Genomic DNA, 25,870 nt, shown 5'->3' on the forward strand with positions numbered 1-25,870 from the left:
GATACACCATTCGATTGTACCCATCTTTATCAAAAACTACTAAAGACACATTTTGAAAACTTCCAGAATAAATGTCTTTTATTAACAAATTTAAATTGCATTATATTATTATTACAGTTTATAATATATTATATAATATAAATATATAACTATATTATATTAAAATACACAAGAAATACAAACTTGTGAATCATCTTAAGTATCCAGGAATGCAAAAAAAAGAAGAAAAAAAAGACAAATTTTCTTTTTGCCACTCAAAATTTTCTTTCTAAATAAATTAAATATAACAAAAAAGTTCTTAGTCATGGAATAAATAAACAAAATAAAAATGGAGCCTTCCTTCAGGATTAACACTACTATTTTCGTACAGCCAAAGCATAGCCAAACTCAACAAAAAATGAAAGCTCCTTTGGGCTGCTTTAAGATCACATAAGTAAAATAAAAACGAAAACTTGGGAGAAGGGTGTAAACCTTGGATCACTACACTTCTTACAGCTGAGCAGAGTTTATTATATTTCTCAGAATTTAATTTTCATTAACATAGTGGAAAACGTATACAGTAGGACATTTCTACTGTACTTAAGCAGCTTTCTACTCAGGTTAACAAGTTCGCAGAGTTTATCGTAATGGTAATGCCAACTCTATTACTTCCATTACTTACAGTGGCTGCTGGCTGAAAAAAACTTCTAATGTCCCTCCTCTTCGAAGTGGGCAGAGGAGTATGGGGTTATATTGCTGACACTATTCTGCAATATAACCCCATAGAGGAGGGAATGCCGACATGCAACGTAATTCTGAACTGTGAGTGTGTGCGCGTGCATGTGTGTGTTGGGGGTGGGTCAAGTGATCACCCAATCAAACGTGCATTTGAGGGAAAAAATGGAGCGGCACATTCAGCAACTGAAAAAGGGGTCAATATAAGTCTGAACATAATGAAAAGAATTCATTTAATAATGCTAGGGTCAATTCTATTGTTACAACATATGGGAAGACAATCTAAATGACCTATATAACTGAACACATTCTATGATGCAAGTAAGGTTGCTTAAAAGTTGGTGGGGACAATTTGAGCATCCTGAAAAGTTGGTAGTGTTTTGTCCCTAGCGTCCCTATGCAAACCTACGCCCTTGTATGAATGTAATAAAACCATTCAAGAAAAAAAAAAATCATAATTCAAGCATAATAGTGTTAATTTGGTGAGGTGATTCTTGCAGAGATGTGCCAATTACAATAAAGTGTCATTAAAAACACAGTGTAACACATAACGTTGTTTTTGCCACCATATCCACTGCTTTGTTTGTGTCTCCTCTACCGCTCCAGTCATGACAATGCACACAAAGACAGACTTTGTGGTTGCTGTCCGAGAACATTTAGGTATAGTTATTGCACACCTACTACTGTACCTACTGCACTGCAAGTCTGTGTCACACCTCCCGCACCTCAGTTCCAATCCCACCTTCAACACAATTACATTTTTTTGAAAATGTAACGTTTTTAGGTAGATGCAAAAACTGTTTTAGAGCAATTAATACATAGAGATCCTACCGTTCATTTTTACCGTATTAAATACTTTACATAGTTGAATGTGCTGGCAACAAAGGCAGACAAAAATTATCCATAAAAATGAAATGTATCAACCCATGGAGGTCCGGATTTATACTCAAAATTACATACTGTACATTTTCTTATTTATCCGACTTAGAATATCACCTAATCATATTGTATTGTTTGTAATATCATGACTGTTTTGCTGTCATAACATCGAAAATATATTTTATACTATAAGATCTAAATTGTAGGGTGCGTGATGCAAATAATATGAAGGTGCAATATACACAGAAAAATTGTTGTGCATGTACATGAATATACGCCTCCTTTTCTTACCCTCAGGAGAAGTATGCTATACAACAAAATGATATGTACCTGCTCAACATACACTGTATCTGTGAACCTGGCATTTGCAGGGTAGTTTAAAGAGAACGTAAAGACAATTTGCTTATTTTACTATCCTGTACTATCCTATATTACACATCCTGGTTATTATTAGGGTTGCCAATTCTCTGAAAAAAAAAAAAAAAAATAAGGGACATCCCATTAGAAAGCTGGCTAGCCCGATAACCATACACTTTAATTTTTTTCTTAATTTTGTGTGTGTGTGTGTTTGTATGTTTTTTGGCCGGTTTTTAAAAAATACTTTTTTCAAATTTGCAAACATAATCCCTAAGGAAATCTTTTTTTTTTTTTTTCTTTCTTTTTTTTTTTTTCAACAATTTAGGTGAGTCCAAAGTCAACTCAGCAATAACATTTCCATAAATAATCACTCCAAATATAATGTGGAAATACAAATGAAATTGACAGAACACAAAAATATAATACTTTGCTAAAAAAAAAAAATAATAAAGGGAACGCTAACGTAACACGTTGTAGATCTGAATGAATGAATTTTTTTTTATTATTAAATACTTTGTTCTTTCCATAGTTGAATGTGCTGACAACAAAATCACACAAAAATGATCGATGAAAATAAAATGTATCAACCCATGGAGGTCTTCCATTTTCATCATGGCAAGCAACAGTACCTCGACCAATGAGATGAGTGCGATTTCGTATTGTCATTGTTCCGTTAGCTCAGTACTTCTCTAATGGTGGTAAATTTTTTGGCATATTGTCCTCATAAGTTAATGTTGCTGATCAATTAGAATTTATTATTTATTGATTATATTAAATTTTATTTTTTACTATCAACTGGTCAAAAATATACCTTGAGTGTATTTTTACAATTTGGATGTAACTTTTTAAAAAATTAATTCAGGCTTTAAGTCTTTTTCTGCTACAAACAAAACAATGTTAATAAATTTATACTTTATCGTAAATTGATCTAAATTACTTATTTTCATGAATATTAAAAAGGACAAAGTTATGCAGAGGTTTACGTGTAATAATAATAATTTTATAGACAAATGATACTATTTACAGTGGCGGCAGAGGGTTGTGGGGGGGCGAAACATTGACGTCTTCCTGAGGGAGGCGTAATAGAAAATAATTGAGAAGCACTGCATTAGCTCATTGGTCAAAACGCAAGAGAGGTTGGGGAATGCGTTTCCCTGCATATTCATGTAATGCACCATACCAGTATTCATTTGTTCTACAAATAAGACACTATTTTCAAGTTTCATTATAATACGTGACAAAACCTTGAAAGCTCAATGCAGGACGCGTTACTTTGTATTTGAATACGGGACGATTCCATTTTTCAAGGGACAGTTGGCAACCTAGTTATTACCGTATCAAAGCTAATTCATTTACTAAATATTTTAATTTGCTTGCTGCGTATCTACCAGGACTGAAGATCTTTTGAATTGCTCCTTTTGCCTTCTTTTCACAAATGACATTGAGTATGATCGTTTATTTCTTTATTGCATGCGTTGTGTTTTGTTTTTGCACATAGAGACACCACAGCTCAATCTTTTGAGATGCCACCTTGCCTGCCCATGCATGTTTGCTTGTCGCATTCTACTGCTAGCCTGACTTGCTGAGTGCCCTACAACTGTATGTCCCTATATGGACATAGCTTCCACTGCTGTAGGTTTCCGTGAGGTAAGAGTCACACTACTGTAATGTTTTACAGTCTGTTGAAACCAGCAAGAAGACAGAAATGTATTTTGTTTTCTTAACAAATTAGTACTTAATGTAAAGATGCCATGATTTAAAAAAATTTTTTTTTACACAAGTTAACCATTCTGTGACTTGATCCTCCTAGTCGGAAGGCGAGCCTGAAGGACAAAGTCTTCCCCAGTCCTTCTAAGACTCCACTGGCCAAAGGAAAAGACCAATCTCCTGGGCCAGAAGATGGTGCTGAGCAGAGCCCTGGGAAGGTCACTAAGAGCTGGAGCTTTACAGAGAAGAACCGAGGGCCCAAGCATGCTTTCAGAGTGCGCGGCAGCGCTTCACGTCAAAACTCAGAGGGTAAAGGAACTCATATAAAGTATACTTATACATATATATACATATTTATACAGTGGGGAGAACAAGTATTTGATACACTGATATACAGTGCCTTGCAAAAGTATTCGGCCCCCTTGAATCTTGCAACCTTTCGCCACATTTCAGGCTTCAAACATAAAGATATGAAATTTAATTTTTTTGTCAAGAATCAACAACAAGTGGGACACAATCGTGAAGTGGAAAAACATTTATTGGATAATTTAAACTTTTTTAACAAATAAAAAACGGAAAAGTGGGGCGTGCAATATTATTCGGCCCCTTTACTTTCAGTGCAGCAAACTCACTCCAGAAGTTCAGTGAGGATCTCTGAATGATCCAATGTTGTCCTAAATGACCGATGATGATAAATAGAATCCACCTGTGTGTAATCAAGTCTCCGTATAAATGCACCTGCTCTGTGATAGTCTCAGGGTTCTGTTTAAAGTGCAGAGAGCATTATGAAAACCAAGGAACACACCAGGCAGGTCCGAGATACTGTTGTGGAGAAGTTTAAAGCCGGATTTGGATACAAAAAGATTTCCCAAGCTTTAAACATCTCAAGGAGCACTGTGCAAGCCATCATATTGAAATGGAAGGAGCATCAGACCACTGCAAATCTACCAAGACCCGGCCGTCCTTCCAAACTTTCTTCTCAGACAAGGAGAAAACTGATCAGAGATGCAGCCAAGAGGCCCATGATCACTCTGGATGAACTGCAGAGATCTACAGCTGAGGTGGGAGAGTCTGTCCATAGGACAACAATCAGTCGTACACAACAATCAGTCGTACACTGCACAAATCTGGCTTTTATGGAAGAGTGGCAAGAAGAAAGCCATTTCTCAAAGATATCCATAAAAAGTCTCGTTTAAAGTTTGCCACAAGCCACCTGGGAGACACACCAAACATGTGGAAGAAGGTGCTCTGGTCAGATGAAACCAAAATTGAACTTTTTGGCCACAATGCAAAACGATATGTTTGGCGTAAAAGCAACACAGCTCATCACCCTGAACACACCATCCCCACTGTCAAACATGGTGGTGGCAGCATCATGGTTTGGGCCTGCTTTTCTTCAGCAGGGACAGGGAAGATGGTTAAAATTGACGGGAAGATGGATGCAGCCAAATACAGGAACATTCTGGAAGAAAACCTGTTAGTATCTGCACAAGACCTGAGACTGGGACGGAGATTTGTCTTCCAACAGGACAATGATCCAAAACATAAAGCCAAATCTACAATGGAATGGTTCAAAAATAAACGTATCCAGGTGTTAGAATGGCAAAGTCAAAGTCCAGACCTGAATCCAATCGAGAATCTGTGGAAAGAGCTGAAGACTGCTGTTCACAAACACTCTCCATCCAACTTCACTCAGCTCGAGCTGTTTTGCAAGGAAGAATGGGCAAGAATGTCAGTCTCTCGATGTGCAAAACTGATAGAAACATACCCCAAGTGACTTGCAGCTGTAATTGGAGCAAAAGGTGGCGCTACAAAGTATTAACGCAAGGGGGCCGAATAATATTGCACACCCCACTTTTCAGTTTTTTATTTGTTAAAAAAGTTTAAATTATCCAATAAATTTTGTTCCACTTCACGATTGTGTCCCACTTGTTGTTGATTCTTGACAAAAAATTAAAATTTTATATCTTTATGTTTGAAGCCTGAAATGTGGCGAAAGATTGCAAGGTTCAAGGGGGCCGAATACTTTTGCAAGGCACTGTATACACACACACACCCACACACACACACACACACACGCACACACACACACACACACACACATACATATATATATATATATATATATATATATATTTTTTTTTTTTTTTTTTGTAGAAGATGCTATTTTTTGTATGCTGCAATAAACAGCTGGCGAAGAAGGTAAACATTTAACAATAAGATGACAAAACGTAACAAAACACACATCGAACAGTAAGATATATTGAAACTTCAATGAGACAAAACAATTAAACCATACAGACTGGCCTGGGCCCCCTCCCTCTGTCCACCTTTCGGTGACATCCAGGTTCAAGGGAGGGCCCTGCTTTCAGGACACGTCCACAAAGGTGGAAAATGCATAGAAAGGCTACCAGAGGAGGAGATTTGTTGCAAACAAAGGAGGTTAAAGAATGTCCATCTATGGTCACTGATCTCATCAACAGTCGTTGAAACAAACATTCTTTTGTCCTAATTGCCCCCTATAAAGTAATAAAACGTAAACTTTTTGCTTACACAGCTGAAAGAGAGTCATGAAACAGTCAGACATTCTGGTCACAAACTAAATAACACCGTAAGTAAATGACATAAATAGAAATACACATTGTTCTAATGTATTGAAAGAATACACCCACCCACAGCCAGAGAAGGTGGGCCGCCCAGGACAGAAATGCCAGGGCCATTTTTTGGTTCCAGTTCACCCCTGCATGGGAATCATGCATGGAAACACTTGATACACCAGACTTGATTATAGCCATAAGGAGGTAGGAATTTTTTTCAATACTGTACATGGTAAATGGCACTATGAACTCTACCAACTGCACCACAGCTGCCCATATATAGAAGGCAAATGTCAGTCAGTAAACAATCATGAGGTGTCAATGGAATTACAACATTTGTAACTGAGCATCTCTTGTTATGTAGGTTTGTTGACATCGAGGAGTTGCAGTGTGGTTATTTGCCTACAATATTTCATACTCGCTGACCCAATAGCCTTTACATGACATTCAGTGGTGATTGGTGAATGAATCAGGTTTTCTTCTATTAAATTTTTTGTATCTTTTCTGCGTCAACTAATTCTTTTCTCACATTAGAATCCTATATTTTTGTGTCATTCATGGAGCTCATTTGTGATTTAAAAAAATATATATATTCAAGAATCACTCAAAACCATTTGTCTCGTTGGTCTGCAATTTATATTTTTATTAGAATACTTCATGAATGTTTGTCTCTCCCCTTCTTTCTCCTCGCAGCAATTGAAGGTTTAATAAGTAAGACATTGGGATCTTTTTGGTTGCCTTATATGGGGATCGTCAAGACGAGCTTCATCTATTTGAAAAATATGCATGCTGGAATCTGCTGAGATTTTTTTCACTTGACATGAACCCCGTTTATATTTGTCTTTTTGAATCACATAGATATCTGTAGCCATGAACAAATTGCTGGATTAAATGAATACTTTGTCATTGGTAATAAGGGTTGGTGACTACTGTAAGTCAACAGTGGGTTCAAGTCAAGTGGTGTCAATAAAAAAGGGAAAATGCAAGTCCAGAGACCTTTGCCTGACTGCCGCAAGATCCATCATAATGAGACTTGGCTCAGATGAATTTAAGAATGATTTGTCTTAATTTCGGAGTACTTGTCAAAGGTTTCAACAAAGCTTCACACCATCTCTGTACTGTCCTTTAATTCTGCACTGATTTTATTCTGTTTCACGAAGCCAACAAATGTGTAATACTTATCATATTCCGTCAAAGACAACAGCAAGAGCTTTGCTTAGCATCTCAGCCTGATGCGGGTAGTGGGCGGACAAAGTTATCTTTTTTGAAAGTGTCCTTCTCTTTGTTCTGTAGAAGCGAGCTTTCCAGGAGAGGACATTGGCGACGACAAGAGTTGTCACTGTGACTTTCTCAATCAAGAATTGCCACCTGGGTTAAGGGTTGCAATACGATCAATATGGTAAGACCTCCCTTCAATGTTTTCTCTCCTCTGTTGGCTTCACCCGTGAAATTGTCCTGGCTATTTTTTAGCATTTTGTCACTGCCAGAAAGTCATACAAATACACGATATAAAGAATATACGTACTAAGGATGTCCTGATCTGATCACGTGATCGGAAATCGGGCTGATCGCGCCATTTATCAGAGGATCGGAATCAGGTGAAAACGATCAGGTTTTTAATTTAAAAAAATATATTTGTTTTTTTGCTTTATGCTTGTACAGCCTCTAACTCTTCCTCCTGCTGCTTTTCTTGGTCAGCAGGCAGCTGGAGTTTGCTACTTAAAGTTAACGATGATTGACAGGTTTGTAACTTTGATCTGCGAGTGAAGGCTCTGTAGATCCATGATCAAAGACACAAATGTGTCATGATCGTTTCGTCAATCTTCGTTGTCTAGAGGCCATTCTCGGCAGCGTGAGCGTCAAAGCGTGAGTGGATTTTGAGTGGACAAGAAAGTAAGGAGTTAAAGGTGATGCAGTGAAAAAGTTGTGCGCCTACATTTAATACTGGTGCACCTTAAGAAAAAAATTAGGCACACCAGTGCAACCAATGCAAAAAGTAAGTGTGGTGTCTTGGCAATATACAGTATATTGCAATTTTTTCCCAATATTATTCAGGCCTAATTTTTTTTTTTTTTTTTTTTACTTATTAAGGGCTAAAAAGTAACAAAATAATCCAGACATACAATGGCATTGCCCAAAGATACAAAAATATATACGTTTTATACTCCACAACAAATCAACAAAAAGTAGAATAGGAAGTACTTTAAAAAGTACGGTACTGTAGCATAAACGTGAACTTTTGTTCAAAAAAAAAAAAAAAAAACTTTTTGTCTGATCGGGACTCTGTGTCGGCAGATTCTCAAAATCAGGTGACTCGGACTTGGGTGCAAAAATATGCGATTAGGACATCCCTAATATATGTACAGTATAAACATAAGGTATAAGGGCTAGATGCATACCGACTAGTTTTGCAGCTTTTGAACAGTCAACTCAAAAAGAGTCCAATGATGATTGCTTTCAAGAAGTTCATACCCGGGGTGAAAGTGGGCCGGAACGGTCCAGAACACCGTTGCGGTATAAAACTCGGAGGCAGATTGGGACGGAACAATGCTTTGATCCTGAAAATATGACGGCAACTGTCAAACCACCATGTTAAAAAAACTGCCAGGATGCCACACGCGCCTCTCCAAGATGAAAACAATCTACTAACGTCATTTTTACAGTAAATACACAACAAGCCTAATAAAGTGTTTGTGTATCATTATCTGTTTCCACCGATATTTATTATTAATTTATTCCACTGAGTTCCTTGGAGTTTTCACAGTGTGTGTATCTGAGTTCGACGAGACAGTCGACTCGCGTCGATGTGTGTACAACAAACCCCCCTGCCTGGACTACAGTTGTCCGGTCAATGTTATCAGCATGGATAGCTAGCTCTGACTGGTTCAAATGCACGTTTGTCGGAAAGCAAAAAAAGAAAAGAAAAAAAGAACAAGCTTGTTGAGTTAATGCGATAAAAGAGTGCAACGCAATGTAAAATTGATCAGTGAAAGGAGATGGTTGAAGAGGCTTATTTTTATTTTATTTGCTCCGATGGGGTGGTTCAGAACATTTTCCATGTTATAATGCCTGACCACAGAAATGATAAACAGAAAATTCAGATTTTTTTTTTTTTTTTTTAATTTGAAAGTTTAATGTGGCCCTTAAACTTAATATAATAGAATTTAAAAAAATATATATTTAAAAATTAATTTGTATACCTGTATATGTCCTCTAATGTGTATCATAAATGATACATTAAGCATTACATGCAGTTCTCGTGGCAAAACAAATATAACTAAAGTGAGATTGAACACAATAAGGTGTTAAACATTTTTTTTCTGCAATGAGGTCCAAAAATGCTTGTCTCAAATGTGATACATTTGGCAATATACTTAATGTGCACTTTGGACTTATTTTGTTCATTTACCTATGTTATGCTACTTATTTATTTCCTTATAATATTTATTTTTTGGGAAAAGTCGGTGTTTGAGTTTTCTTCAAAATATATTCAATTTCAATGTGCATTATGTACTTATTTATACTTAAGTATTTGTACTTATTTTTTTAATGTATGTCACTTTGTTTTTAAGAATATATAAGTCAATATTTATATTATCTCCAATTTACTGCACATCCTATGTTCTTAAGTAGTTATAATTGAGGTTTTGCATTTATATGTGAGGAAATGAAGGAAAATAAAAGTTTGGAGATGAAAGTTGGGGTTACTGTATGGTGTTTTTCCTAACTGTTATCGTGCACACCATTGGAAAAAAAAAATACGATTTTGAATGACAGTTTCTCATGTATGCCTAATGCATGTATAAAACCTATTGTGTTTCATTGTGTTTTGTAGGTATAGCTTTCAAAAACTTTTTTTGCATTTCTGTGGTTTTAGGACGTTGACACCCCCCTAAAATTAAAAAAAAAAAAAAAAAAATCTTGGTTCTGTGGCGACCTTTATGTCAGGGTGCTCCAGCAATAAATTCTAGCCACTTTTACCCCTAGTTTATACTACTCCAGTTTAGATAAACCGTAAACCAAAAGGCCCATAGCAAAGACAATTAAACATTACTGTGCTCTAAAACAGTGGTTCCCCAACCTTTTTTTCTGTTTGAATCAAAACCCCATATAACATAAAACCCAGCAATACAACTGGTATACATTGCAATGTATATTGGGACCAGATGCATGCAGGTGATTGGTTACCACAAAAATGCTTACTTCTGCTGTAAACTATGGTACTTTGTGTTCATATTTGGTGGGTAGGTACAACTAATAGAAACAAATATTCTTCTTGATTATTTTTATTAAAATTTTGTTAACGTTGAACCATGTGTCTTCCCTCAGCATCATGACATTCCTGGTGTCAAAGAGAAGATTCAAGGAGAGCCTACGCCCATATGATGTCATGGATGTGATTGAGCAGTACTCTGCAGGTCACCTGGACATGCTGACCCGCATTAAAAACTTGCAATCCAGGCAAGCACAAGTTTCCCTTTACAGGGCAAACCTAATAATCCTCACATTACATGGGCTAAATGTCTCCATGAAGAATGCACACGAGCATCACTTTGGTTATGCTATCAACTATGAAATCTAGACTCATTGAGTCAATTTATTGAATGAATACCTTTCTAAAAGGATGATGTGTTATTTAATATAGGCCATGTTGCTCTATACACACATGTGCACATAAGCCATTCATTAATCAGACATGTGTTGTATTCAGTTCTTTACATTAGTGACATTGTAAAAAGTACAATTCACTAATTTGAATCTCAGCCTGCAATGCGTTGTTGTTTTTCAGCAGCTTTTCTTGCACAAGATCTCATGTCTGTCCATGAAACATAAACATAAATTCAGTATAACGCCGGAAACATACATTTTATGTCCAAATTTGGTCAATTTTCAGATATTGATACTGTAGTATTGTTTAGTCTGGTATTTTTCAAATTGTTGAATTTTGAAGTGCTCAAAATAGCTTTATTTGACGCTGCAATTTTCATTGCATAATACAATTTTTTATATTTTGGATTATTTTTTTATATAATTGATGTTGGGTTTTTATTTTTGGAAAATTGTTTCCATGCAGAAATCGCTGACCTAACTTAACCAGTAACTTCTGTGTACTCAACACTTTAAATTGGGATTTCCCACATTGTTTCATTTACGTTTCGCTGATATCGTCTCTGTGTGCCTTGCCAGGATAGATATGATTGTTGGGGCCCCTCCCCCAACAACACCTCGTCATAAGAAGTCCACTGAAGGTCCTAGGTTAGGTCAATAGATTGCAAACATTTTCCTTCAACGTTGAAGCAGCTACAGATGCTAACTTATCTCGGTAGTTTTAATGGAAGGACCCCCACTTGAGTTCAAACCACTTGGATGTTTCATTCAGGTAGAGAATGCATGCAGACACATAGTAACACAAAAGATGACTATGTACCAAAATCAAGGCAATTCTGAGTCATGTGACTGTGGCCTCACTCAGATGGGGTTCCTTTGCTTTGTGTCAAACTGGAAAGACCGATACAGTAGAACCTTAATCAGGTTGAAATATTAATGACGCATGAAATCACAAATAGATATGAAAGAGCATGTTCTCACAATTACAAATTATGATCTTGTAGAAAATAGAAATACTGATGAAAAAAAGCTTTGCTTTTCAGGGTTGTGTGAAAAGTTAATTTTTTTATCAGTGAAGTTTTTTTTTAAAGAGGTTTTTAATCTTTTTTTTTTTTAATGTTAAAACAAATGTTGTGGTCTTGCACATAGAAAGACATGTTTTAACCCTTAAATGCACAGGTGACTAGACCCTACACTCTTCCCTAAGGGGGTCAAAAATGACTTGTATTAGAGTCAATGTTTTTATATGCCATTTTGGTAAAGAATAATCACTCAAATAATATTTAGAACTAGCCCTGCAAGCAGGACTGAACAGGCCCTCACAGTTTGGCGCAACTCGGACGCCACGCAAACTTGGACAGCATACAGGTCGGCAGGGCAGGAGTGGGACTCATTTTCGGCCCTGGAATTTCATGCCTCAGACCGGCCCACTCATTTAAAATAATGTCATTATGCATACATGTGTTAAGTTCAGTGTTCTCTAAAGCCGTGTACTGTAATTCTGTGTATTCCAATTCAGTGCAGGTAATGGTTGTTTAACAAGGTGGCTTTATTTTGACAAGTGCAACACATCATTTTGAACAAATTTAAAAATGGATTTAAAAAAACTATATTTAATGATACATTTGAAAAATAAATTAATAAATAAGACCTTTTCTGCAACATCAAATATTAACAAAATGAGTGCTTACAGATAAAACAAACGTAGCAACATAACAATATGAAAAATAAAGAATAAGTATTGCACATTGTAACAACTTCTAATGATACTATTACCCATTTTCCATTTCCACTTTAAAACGCCACGTAATTGATTAAATTCTAATTTTCACTCACTGAACAACATGGCAATCCTACCTTCCAGCTCTGCACCTATGGTGTGTTCATTATGGCTAATGCTTACTGCTACATATCCCTTGTGAGGTGCTACAAGAAGCCAAAGTTTCCACAATTACATATTGTCGTACCACACAGTGCAAGTTGCATTTTATTCGGCATCTGGCCTTACCACTTTCGTTGTAATCCTCTGTAGTTTGAGGCAGCGAGGTGGTTGCATGGAAAAAAAAAAAAAGCTATTTTGCCGGTTTTTTCACAAGTGCTTTTCTCTTTTTAATTCTTATTTTTTCAGCGCCACCCTTGCTCTTTTTATCCATCCGAGCACCGAGATAGCAGCTAATTTGGCTCAATACAGACTACAATTGGGGGGCGGAGCTGCATGCTGTATTTTTAGTCTGCACACGTGAGGATGCTTCTGGAAAAAAAAAATATATATATATATATATATATATATATATATATATATATATATATATATATATATATATATATACAGGGTGACCCCCAAAAAAGTTTACACTCAGTTGACTGCTTGTTTAAAAGCCATTGAAACATATCTAAATAGGTTGTCATGCTTAAGTGATGCGTTAAGGTCACTCAATGCAGCTGGTAATCTCTCATCTCTACAATTCCTGTGCTTCTGCTGAAAATGAAGAAAACTTTAGCTGTACCTGAATTGCTGCGTGCCGGTCTGACACCTACTGAGATTGCAGCAAATCTGAGAATATCCAGATGTGCAGTCTACAAAGTTAAAAAGAACCTGAAAGATACTGGAACAGCCTCACGAAAACCTGGGTCTGGAAGTGCCGATCTGTGCGGACCAAAAAGTTGATTGACAAGGTGATATGTGACCACCCCAGAGTCCAGATCTCAATCCCCTGGATTATAGCATATGGGCAACTGTGGAGGACAGTGCCTGTAAGAAGCCACAAACTTCTGTGGCAGCCTTGGAGAGGTCCATTGTTAGATCTTGGGAAAAGATGACAGCATCCTCCATAAAGAAGCGTTCCGCAGGCGCCTGGAGGCTGTTGTGACACTTAAGGGAGGACACATTGAAAAATAGAGTGTACTGTACATGTTCTTTACAATAATGTATAATTTGTGATTAAATTCTAATTCTAAGATGAATAAACATGGCATTTAAGTTGTATTATGGCAGTGTAACCTTTTTTTTGGGTCACCCTGTATATATGTATATACAGTGCCTTGCAAAAGTATTCGGCCCCCTTGAATCTTGCAACCTTTCGCCACATTTCAGGCTTCAAACATAAAGATATGAAATTTAATTTTTTTGTCAAGAATCAACAACAAGTGGGACACAATCGTGAAGTGGAACAACATTCATTGGATAATTTAAACTTTTTTAACAAATAAAACACTGAAAAGTGGTGCGTGCAATATTATTCGGCCCCTTTACTTTCAGTGCAGCAAACTCACTCCAGAAGTTCAGTGAGGATCTCTGAATGATCCAATGTTGTCCTAAATGACCGATGATGATAAATAGAATCCACCTGTGGGTAATCAAGTCTCCGTATAAATGCACCTGCTCTGAGATAGTCTCAGTGTTCTGTTTAAAGTGCAGAGAGCATTATGAAAACCAAGGAACACACCAGGCAGGTCCGAGATACTGTTGTGGTGAAGTTTAAAGCCGGATTTGGATACAAAAAGATTTCCCAAGCTTTAAACATCTCAAGGAGCACTGTGCAAGCCATCATATTGAAATGGAAGGAGCATCAGACCACTGCAAATCTACCAAGACCCGGCCGTCCTTCCAAACTTTCTTCTCAAACAAGGAGAAAACTGATCAGAGATGCAGCCAAGAGGCCCATGATCACTCTGGATGAACTGCAGAGATCTACAGCTGAGGTGGGAGAGTCTGTCCATAGGACAACAATCAGTCGTACACTGCACAAATCTGGCTTTTATGGAAGAGTGGCAAGAAGAAAGCCATTTCTCAAAGATATCCATAAAAAGTCTCGTTTAAAGTTTGCCACAAGCCACCTGGGAGACACACCAAACACGTGGAAGAAGGTGCTCTGGTCAGATGAAACCAAAATTGAACTTTTTGGCCACAATGCAAAACGATATGTTTGGCATAAAAGCAACACAGCTCATCACCCTGAACACACCATCCCCACTGTCAAACATGGTAGTGGCAGCATCATGGTTTGGGCCTGCTTTTCTTCAACAGGGACAGGGAAGATGGTTAAAATTGACGGGAAGATGGATGCAGCCAAATACAGGAACATTCTGGAAGAAAACCTGTTGGTATCTGCACAAGACCTGAGACTGGGACGGAGATTTATCTTCCAACAGGACAATGATCCAAAACATAAAGCCAAATCTACAATGGAATGGTTAAAAAATAAACGTATCCAGGTGTTAGAATGGCCAAGTCAAAGTCCAGACCTGAATCCATTCGAGAATCTGTGGAAAGAGCTGAAGACTGCTGTTCACAAAGACTCTCCATCCGACCTCACTGAGCTCGAGCTGTTTTGCAAGGAAGAATGAGCAAGAATGTCAGTCTCTCGATGTGCAAAACTGATAGAAACATACCCCAAGTGACTTGCAGCTGTAATTGGAGCAAAAGGTGGCGCTACAAAGTATTAACGCAAGGGGGCCGAATAATATTGCACGCCCCACTTTTCAGTTTTTTTTTGTTAAAAAAGTTTAAATTATCCAATAAATTTTGTTCCACTTCACGATTGTGTCCCACTTGTTGTTGATTCTTGACAAAAAATTAAAATTTTATATCTTTATGTTTGAAGCCTGAAATGTGGCGAAAGGTTGCAAGGTTCAAGGGGGCCGAAAACTTTTGCAAGGCACTGTATATATATATATGTATATATATGTGTATATATATATGGGTGTATATATATATATATTTATTTATTTATTTTTTTTTTTTTTAAGACGGCCCACAGGGACAGTGGTAACAGAATGTAAGTTATACTCACTGACACTGTCATAAATAAATACCAAACAAAAAATTATAACAGTGTAATTTTTTTTTTTATAAAACAATCGGGAATCGTCCAGAAGCTCCGGATTAGTCACTCCGGGCCTGCAGGCCGGGATGGTGGCAGGTCGTCCCCCTCTAATCATCTAATGAGAACCTACCTAACATGCATGAAACTTGGCTCAATCCAAAATGCCGATTTCCTGTTGGACCCTTCATGTCATGACTCTGAACAAGCACGAGAAGTTTGGCGCAGATATGTTTTATATCTGCCAAGCTACGACTGTTCAAAATTTGTGGTAAGACAAAATGACTACTTTCCTGTTTGGACCCCTCTGCTTCAACGAAACTTCAATATTTTTCATCAAGGTACCTGAATGCATATCTTAAGGCTCCCTTTATGCAGGTTTGAGGACAATTGATTTTTTTCCCTTGGAGGAGGAGGCTGTCTAGTGAAAAAGGTTTGCTGTTCCCAGCAGGGGGCGCCAGGCCTAATGGGTAATATTTCAATGCAGTCGTGTTCAGGCTGTGATACCGGTCATACCGGTCATACATGCTGGAGATGAAAAAGACTGCACCTTATATGAGGGAGTTATTAGTCATTTACTTTTATAGATTTTGGCTTGTTGCCAAAAAATGGCCGACTTTGGCACCCCGCCCAGGTCAGGCCCGTGAAGGAAAACTCACCATTTTTATAAATTAAGATCTCATATGTCTCCTGAACAGTCTGACCAATTTTGAAGACGATCCAACTAACTTCCTAGGCGACAAGGTCTCAAATGTGCACCATGTAAATCGATAAAAATTTCACATTCGATCCAAAATACCTGATTTCCTGTTGGGTTTGGAATACGGGTGCAAGAGATTTTGGAGCAGTTTTGCAAAAGGTATCAACTCACCAAATTTCATTGGTCTGTGTTGAAAAAACCTAAATAGATAGGCCTTTTTGAAAATTTCAAGGGGGCGCTACTGAGCCATTTTCTTACATTTTTTTCTGCAACAATGCAAAATAATCAAAATTCAAGTGAAGCTGCATGTATGTGCAAATTTTGGTGAGATTTTGAGCACGTTCAGGCCTTCAAATTGTCCATTTTGAGAAAAAATGCCGAGGGTCTTTTCACTTTCCTGTTTGGACACCGCCGCTTTGACGAAAGCTCAATATTTTTTATCAGATAACCTGAACACATGTGTTAAGTCTCCCGTGATGCAGGCTATAGGTCAATTGATTTTTTTTCCCGAAGAGGAGGCGCCTTTCTTGTAAAAAAGGGTGTTTCCTGTTCCCACTAGGGGGCGCCAGGACTAATGTATAATATTTCAATGCAGACGTGTTCAGGCTCAAATACCTCACGTGCATGCCAGATATGAAAAAGATTGCACATTGTATCAGGAATATATTGGTCATTTTGAGACAAAAGGCCGAGGGTCTTTTTACTTTCCTGTTTGGACCCAGCCGCTTCAAAGAAAACTCAACAATTGATTTTTTTCCAAAGGAGGAGGAGCCTTTCTCTCCTCTCAATATAAAATAAAAACTCAATGTTTTTCATCAGATATGTGAACACATTTCTTAAGGCTCCCCTGATGCAGGTTTGAGGTCAATTGATATTTTTTCAGAGGAGGAGGAGCCTTTCTCGTAAAAAAAAAAAAAAAAAAAAGGGTGTTTCCTGTTCCCACTAGAAGGCGCCAGGCCTAATGGGTAATATTTCAAAACAGTGGTGTTCAGGCTTGGATCCCTCACCTGTATGCCAGATATGATAAAGATTGCACCTTGTATCAAGAAGTTTTTAGTCATTTACTGAATTTGGCGTGTTGCCAAAAAAACGCACGACTTTGATGCCCCGCCCAGGTCAGGCCCGTGAATGAAAACTCACCATTTTGATAACTTAACATCTCATACGTCTCATGAAGAGTCTCACCAATTTTGAGGAGGTTCCAACTAACTGCCTAGGAGCAATGGTCTCAAACATGCACACTGTTTATCGACTAAAAGTGCATGTTTTTTAACATTCAAAATACCTGATTTCCTGTTGGGTTTGGAATATAGATGCAAGAGACTTTTGGAGCATTTTTGCACAAAGTATCGACTCCCCAAATTTCATCACTCTATGTGGAAAAATGTAGCTACATGTAGCTATACAAATGAATACACACGCTACATACACAGTAATATTAGCTAACTTAGTTAGCTAGCTGATTATAAAGTTGGCTAATTTCTCGATAAATAATAACAACAGTCATGAAAGACACACAGACAAAATACTATACTATACTTACAGTGCTCTTGCTGTGTAAAATAATCGTCCTGACGTGTGACATTTCTTATTTACCTAGTCTGTGTGGTCCACAGTAAATTTATTCCTGACAGCCAAAGTTGATAAGAATCAAAGGTTCCCATTGGATTCCATAGAAAATGCATGTGGGTCATTTTTGACCCACTTAAAGAAGCTTGGGGTAATAATACAAAAAGTAACATTTTTCAAATGTATAAAAACCTTCGTTAAAAAATTAAATGGCACTATATCAAACATGTTTGTTGAGGAATACCAGGTATATGAATTGATAACAATTTTTCATGACAAAGATATTTAAAGAAAACAACCCGACCGGGTCATTTTTGACCCACTTATGCATCTAAGGGTACAGAAAATAGTTACAGTAATCAGTTATCCACATAATACAGTCTTCATTCTTGTAGAGTTTTTGTGAGAACATGTTGCATGCAAAGTGTTGCATTTTGAATCATTCATCACTATACAATGAAGACCGGCAAACCTCGTACTTTACTGTATATTTTCTGCATGTATTCATTCGTGTGCACATCTGAGATCCACACATTAGTCTTGGAAATTCTCACTTCATTTTGAGAAACAGTGGAACCTCACAGGTCTAGCGATTTCTTTTTTCTGCAGTGCTCGTTGAAGTCAATTTTATTTGTCTTGTGAAATTTCATAACCCCAGGTGCACTTATCAAGGTTATTAAATCATGATCATTATTATGTTAGTAACATGTGCCCCCCACCCCCCCCAAGTCCCGCAGCGGTAATCAGTGTGACAGCGCTCTGTAAGTATTTAGTCAACCTCTAATTGTGCAAGTTCATCCACATAGAAAATAGGTAGAGGTCTGAAATTTCAATCATAGATGCATTTCAACTCACAGAGACATAATCTGAAAAAAGAAATCCAAAACTCACATTGTATGATTTTTCAGTAATTTATTTGCAATTCATTGTGGAAAATAAGTATTTGGTCAATACCAAAAGTTAATCTCAATACTTTTTTGTGTACCCTTTGTTGGCAGTAATGGAGGCCAAACGTTTTCTGTAACTCTTCACAAGCTTTTCACACACTGTTGCTGGTATTTTGGCCCATTCCTCCATGCAGATCTCCTCTAGAGCACTGATGTTTTGTGGCTGTCGTTGGGCAACACGGACTTTCAACTCCCTCCACCGATTTTCTATGGGGTTGAGATCTGGAGACTGGCTAGGTCATTCCAGGACCTTGAAATGCTTCTTACGAAGCCACTCCTTTGTTGCTCTGGCTGTGTGTTTGGGATCATTATCATGCTGAAAGACCCAGCCACGTCTCATCTTTAATGCCCTTTCTGATGGAAGATGATTTTCACTCAAAATCTCTCGATACATGGCCCCATTCATTCTTTCCTTTACATAGATTAGTCGTCCTAGTCACTTTGCATAAAAACAGGCCCAAAATATGATGTTTCCACCCCCATGCTTCACATTGGGTATGGTATTTTTCGGATGCAATTCAGTATTCTTTCTCCTCCCAACACGAGAACCTGTGTTTTTAGCAAAAAGTTCTAATTTGGTTTCATCTGACCATAACACATTCTCTCAGTCCTCTTCTGGATCATCCAAATGCTCTCTAACGAACCGCAGACGGGCCTGGACGTGTACTTTCTTCAGCAGGGGGACACGTCTGGCAGTGCAGGATTTGTGTCCCTGGCGGTGCATTGTGTTACTGCCTTTGTTACTGTGGTCCCAGTTCTCTGTAGGTCATTCACTAGGTCCCCCCGTGTGGTTCTGGGATTTTTGCTCACCGTTCTTGTTATCATTTTGAGACCACGGGGTGAGATCTTGCATGGAGCCCCAGATTCAGGGAGATTATCAGTGGTCTCGTATGTCTTCCATTTTCTAATAATTGCTCCCACAGTTGATTTCTTTGCACCAAGTGTTTTACCTATTGCAGATTCAGTCTTCCCAGCCTGGTGCAGGTCTACAGTTTTGTCTTTGGTGTCCTTCAACAGCTCTTTGATCTTGGCCATAGTGGAGTTTGGAGTGTGACTGACTGAGATTTTGGACAGGTGTCTTTTATACCTATAATGAGTTAAAACAGGTGCCATTAATACAGGTAACGAGTGGAGCCTCGTTAGACATCGTTAAACCTCGTTAGAAGAAGCTAGACCTCTTTGACAGCCAGAAATCTTGCTTGTTTGTAGGTGACCAAATACTTATTTTCCATTCTAATTTGGAAATAAATTCTTTAAAAATCAAACAATGTGATTTTGTGTTTGTTTGTTTTTCCTCTCATGGTTGAGGTTTACCCATGTTGACAATTACAGACCTCTCTAATCTTTTCAAGTAGGAGAACTTGCACAATTGGTGGTTGACTAAATACTTATTTGCCCCACTGTATATATGTGTGTGTAGGGGAAAAATAGGTAGAGGTCTGAAATTTCAATCATGGATATGATACAGTGCCTTGCAAAAGTATTCGGCCCCCTTGAATCTTGCAACCTTTCGCCACATTTCAGGCTTCAAACATAAAGATATGAAATTTAATCTTTTTTTGTCAAGAATCAACAACAAGTGGGACACAATCGTGAAGTGGAACAACATTTATTGGATAATTTAAACTTTTTTAACGAATAAAAAACTGAAAAGTGGGGCGTCCAATATTATTCGGCCCCTTTACTTTCAGTGCAGCAAACTCACTCCAGAAGTTCAGTGAGGATCTCTGAATGATCCAATGTTGTCCTAAATGACCGATGATGATAAATAGAATCTACCTGTGTGTAATCAAGTCTCCGTATAAATGCACCTGCTCTGTGATAGTCTCAGGGTTCTGTTTAAAGTGCAGAGAGCATTATGAAAACCAAGGAACACACCAGGCAGGTCCAAGATACTGTTGTGGAGAAGTTTAAAGCCGGATTTGGATACAAAAAGATTTCCCAAGCTTTAAACATCTCAAGGAGCACTGTGCAAGCCATCATATTGAAATGGAAGGAGCATCAGACCACTGCAAATCTACCAAGACCCGGGCGTCCTTCCAAACTTTCTTCTCAAACAAGGAGAAAACTGATCAGAGATGCAGCCAAGAGGCCCATGATCACTCTGGATGAACTGCAGAGATCTACGGCTGAGGTGGGAGAGTCTGTCCATAGGACAACAATCAGTCGTACACTGCACAAATCTGGCCTTTATGGAAGAGTGGCAAGAAGAAAGCCATTTCTCAAAGATATCCATAAAAAGTCTTGTTTAAAGTTTGCCACAAGCCACCTGGGAGACACACCAAACATGTGGAAGAAGGTGCTCTGGTCAGATGAAACCAAAATTTCATGAATGTCAGTCTCTCGATGTGCAAAACTGATAGAAACATACCCCAAGCGACTTAGCAAAAGCAAAAGGTTGGCGCTACAAAGTATTAACGCAAAGGGGCCAAATAATATTACACGCCCCACTTTTCAGTTTTTTATTTGTTAAAAAAGTTTAAATTATCCAATAAATTTTGTTCCACTTCACGATTGTGTCCCACTTGTTGTTGATTCTTGACAAAAAATTAAAATTTTATATCTTTATGTTTGAAGCCTGAAATGTGGCGAAAGGTTGCAAGGTTCAAGGGGGCCGAATACTTTTGCAAGGCACTGTATATACCACTTGCAGCAGCAATCATGCCTCGAAAGGAAAGAATAAGAAAATTAAAGTGTTTTGTTGACACCTTGCCAGCTTGGAATGGGTTGCTGTTTATTTAAAAACATAAATACATCTAATACATCTGCAATTATTTTTATTTCTTTTATTAATTCACATTGTTCTCACAAGCCAGCCGAGTTACGTACGCTGCAAGAGGTGCCCTTTTTTGCCCTCTGAGCACCTGCCCACCAGATGGTCTGACTACTGGTATCGTTAAAAAAAAAGTTACTATAATCTTATACGCTGTGTAGAAGGACATGGATTTTATTATAATCATGTGTACTCATATTTTGGTGACATAGTAGTGAATGTGTATCGTGACATTACTGCTCAGTAAGTCTACTCACTCACAGAGTAAACACAGCAAATTTTTTTGTGTGCATTATTATTTTGTGATCGATAGCTTGATTTAACCAAGCAGTCAGTTCAGACCTAGTTTTGCAATTGATTCAGTTTCACCCTTGCGAAAACCCCCAAAAGAGAAAGCAAACCACCATTTTTTTAAATATTAAATTTGACTGAGTAGTAAATTGTACTGCTATATGAGAATCTGAATTAAGAGTTTCCACTGTAGTTTCAAGATGTTTCTATCCTTAATCCATGGTCAGCATGACAACATCAAAATAAATTCATACATTTCATGTATTTATCATCTAAATCACTCTTTCTTTTTTCAAAGGTAGTACGTGTGGAGTTTTCTGTTAACAAACATGAAAAAAGGCTTATTGAATATTATGTCGTTTTTATCCTTGTTTTTTTTTAAACCCGAATATGGTAATTTGTAATTGTGTCGGTATTTGTTCTGTCCAGTGAAATGTACAAATTTCCAGGTTTGATTGAAACTCACCAAATTTGGAGATTCTGTATATTAGACAGCAATATTATTTTCTTTGAGCATTCTTAAAGACAAGAAAATCCACACATTACCTCTTACATCACTGTTTGTTGCAGAACTATACAGTATTTCTAACACCTGATCTGACATTTTCCTATGTTAGAGTTGACCAAATAGTTGGTAAAGGCTCAAAAGGTGATCCAGAGACCACAGATGACGCAAGCATGATGGGACGTTTGGTCAAAGTCGAAAAACAGGTGAGTGCGGCATCTCTGGTGGGGATGGATCAGCTTTTCTCTTGGATTGTTTCTTTGAATATATCCATTTTTTTTGTGTGTGTGTGTGTGTGTGTGTGTGCTTTCCTTCTACTTTCAGGTAGTCTGCATGGACAGAAAGCTGGATTTTCTAGTCCATGTGTATATTCAGCGCATGGGCATCTCTCGCTCTGAAACAGAGGCCTTTTTTAACTCCAAAGAACCATATCCAGTCCCGCCTTACCACAGCCCTGAGGAGAGCAAGGAGAAGGAGCAGATGGTCAAGGAGGAGGAGGAGGTGAAGGCTTGCTCAGCTGCGAATTTCTTGTGCACTGATGGGTCTATGGAGCAGAAAGATCCTTTATCGATAGAGCATGGAGTGGTATCAGAGGGTTCTCCATCTGATGGTAACAGTCGAGCTTCTACCTCGTGGCAGCATCAGCTGCAGCACCCCGTCAGCCAGCCGGCCTGGAATAGCAGCGTGGCCAATACCCCTTCACCTCTTGCCGGTAACGGTTCCCCCCAACTCTTCCGTCTCCCTCCTCCACCCCCTCCCCATGACCGTTCGAGCCAAGAGAGCGGCTCTATGAGCAAAAGACGTCACCGGAGGCAGAGGCGTCGCCTGCAGGATGCTACCAACGCTGGCAGCGACACATCCCTTTCCATTCCTTCCGTGGACCACGAGGAGCTGGAGCGCTCCTTCAGTGGTTTCAGCATCTCTCAGGCCAAGGAGGACTTTTTCGGGACGTCGTTCTTCCCAGGCTCCGCTGGTGGCGGAGGCGGGTCCGTAGCAGGAACTGAAGCAGGAGCCCCACCTCCTCAATGTGCCAAGGTGAGGCCTTTCTTAGCGGAGGGTGAATCCGACACAGACTCTGACCTTTACGCTCCCTCGCCCCTTTCCTTCACTGGTGAGGCTTCCTGCGGTGAGAGAGGATGGCCCGGACTCAAGTAGCTCTGCCCATGCTGCCCTGGTTGGCAAAGATCCTGAAATGGCGTGGTGACCTACAAGCCAATGTTCACAACATTTAATTGCTTTTGATTGATGGATGATGATTTACCAATGAACAATGACACGATGTGCCCTTGAACACAGTCTTTGTATGGGATATAACAGGAGAAGCAGTGCTTTAACACATTGCTTAAATAGGCTCAAAAAAAGAAATCAATGGATTTCAGGACTAATGCCAGATGAAAATAATTGGGGATAGCGGAATAAATATTTCCACTTTTTTGCTAATTTTATCTTCCTACCTATTCATGTCGCCCTGCACCTGTCTGAGATTAAAAAATGTTATGGTCTGGCATATCCAGGAAACAAAAAGTGTTATCATACAGCTAGACAAAGTGAAAAAAAAACACTATTCATAGCTGGAAAAAATACGACTCATTTTAAACATCCATTTTCTGTACCACTTAAACTCACCAGGGGGGTGGGTGAGCTGGACCTACGGGCATTTAGGATGCATGAGTGTGCATTTATCGTATGATTGAATATGGACAGCGATGATTTACTTAAATTTTGCAAAGGATACTAGTTTCTAGAAAGCAAATGTGAATCCTGATAAATGTTAATAGAACACGCCATTGTGTAGACTGGTTAGCAAAGCTAATACAGAGACATTAGCTCAAAAACACTCATTATAAAAAATGAGAAAGCCCAATTCCGATTAAGTTTGGACATTGAGTAATACAGTGTATCACAAAAGTGAGTACACCCCTCGCATTTCTGAAGATATTTAAGTACCGTATTGGCCCGAATATAAGACGGCCCTGATTATAAGACGACCCCTTCTTTTTCAAGACTCAAGTTTGAAAAAAGACTTTTTGAACACTAAATTATTTTTTATATAGAAAATAATTACAGTACATCTGAAACAAATGATTATAAGAATATATTTGAGAGAAAAAGCATGTTATTTTGCCTCATTCAAATCTTATATCTGAACATTTAAATATGTAAACTAAAGTGCAATCACATTCGTAGATGAATGGCTTCTGGTTTTTGAAATGTAAACAAACCAATCTATTGGGATAAAACAACAAAATTGCAAGAACTGCATTAACCATAAGGGGTCGCTTTGGCCTGGGGAGTCAAGTTCAGCATTCGCTTCGATGATATCTGGCGCCATCTAGCGTCGTGAATGGGTATAATGTCTAGACCCCCATTTTTTCAGTCTGATTTCAATGCAAAAAACACCGTCTTATATTCGGGCCAATACGGTATGTTTTCATGGTACAACACTGACAAAATGACACTTTGACACAATGAAAAGTATTCGGTGTGCTATTTATATAATAGAGTTATTTTATTTTCCCCTCAAAATAACTCAAAATATAGCCATTAATATCTAAACCCCTGACAACAAAAGTGAGTACACCGCATGGGAACTACGTATATCCCTAAATGTCCATATTGAGTACTGCTTGTCATCTTCTCTCCAAAATGTAATGTGACTCGTTACAGGAGTGCTGTCTGCATTGCTGCAGAGATTGAAGAGGTGGGGGGGTCATTCCCATCACCATGCTTGACTGTAGGCATGACACACTTATCTTTGTACTCCTCACCTGGTCGCCGCCACACATGCTTGAGACCATCGAAACCAAACAAATTTATCTTCGTCATATCAGACCATAGGACATGGTTCCAGTAATCCATGTGCTTTGTTGACATGTATTCAGCAAACTGTTAGCGGGTTTTCTTGTGTACCGTCTTCAGAAGAGGCTTCCTTCTGGGGTGGCAGCCATGCACAACAATTTGATGTAGAGTGCGGCGTATGGTCTGAACACTAACAGGCTGACCCCCCACTTCTCCAATCTCTGCAGCAATGCTGACAGCACTCCTGTAACAAGTCAAATGACATTTTGGAGGGAAAATTACAAGCAGTACTCAGTTTGGATATTTAGGGATGTACGTATTTACTATGGGGTGTACTCACTTTTGTTGCCAAGGGTTTAGATATTAATGGCTATATAATGAGTTATTTTGAGGGGAAAATAAATTAACTCTATTATATAAGCTGCACACAGACTACTTTTCATTGTGTCAGAAAGCCCACAAACAGTTTGCTGAAGACATGTCAACAAAGTACATGGATTACTAGAACTATGTCCTATGGTATGATGAGACGGGCGGGCTTTCTTGTGTACCGTCTTCAGAAGAGGCTTCCTCCTGGGATGACAGCCATGCACACCAATTT

General features: G+C 38.4%; 1 protein-coding gene across 7 annotated transcripts in view; it reads left to right on the forward strand.

The window, feature by feature from the left end:
* Positions 1–24,938, forward strand: part of kcnq2a (potassium voltage-gated channel, KQT-like subfamily, member 2a) — a 71,733-nt gene extending 46,795 nt beyond the window's left edge. The window contains exons 11-17 of one of the 7 annotated variants that reach the window (XM_057829640.1): positions 3,761–3,966; positions 6,948–6,965; positions 7,548–7,653; positions 10,584–10,715; positions 11,442–11,510; positions 22,583–22,676; positions 22,795–24,938. In XM_057829640.1, the coding sequence (XP_057685623.1) occupies positions 3,761–3,966; positions 6,948–6,965; positions 7,548–7,653; positions 10,584–10,715; positions 11,442–11,510; positions 22,583–22,676; positions 22,795–23,625 (1,456 nt within the window). In that variant the 3' untranslated portion in view covers positions 23,626–24,938. Of the gene's footprint in view, positions 1–2,479; positions 3,967–6,947; positions 6,966–7,547; positions 7,654–10,583; positions 10,716–11,441; positions 11,511–22,582; positions 22,677–22,794 lie in introns of those variants that run through there. The other 6 variants (XM_057829642.1, XM_057829641.1, XM_057829643.1 and 3 more) reach the window with 6 other exon arrangements.
* The last annotated feature ends 932 nt before the right edge of the window (positions 24,939–25,870 follow it).

The sequence above is a fragment of the Corythoichthys intestinalis genome, chromosome 2, assembly GCF_030265065.1.
Source record: "Corythoichthys intestinalis isolate RoL2023-P3 chromosome 2, ASM3026506v1, whole genome shotgun sequence".
Lineage (NCBI taxonomy): Eukaryota > Metazoa > Chordata > Actinopteri > Syngnathiformes > Syngnathidae > Corythoichthys > Corythoichthys intestinalis.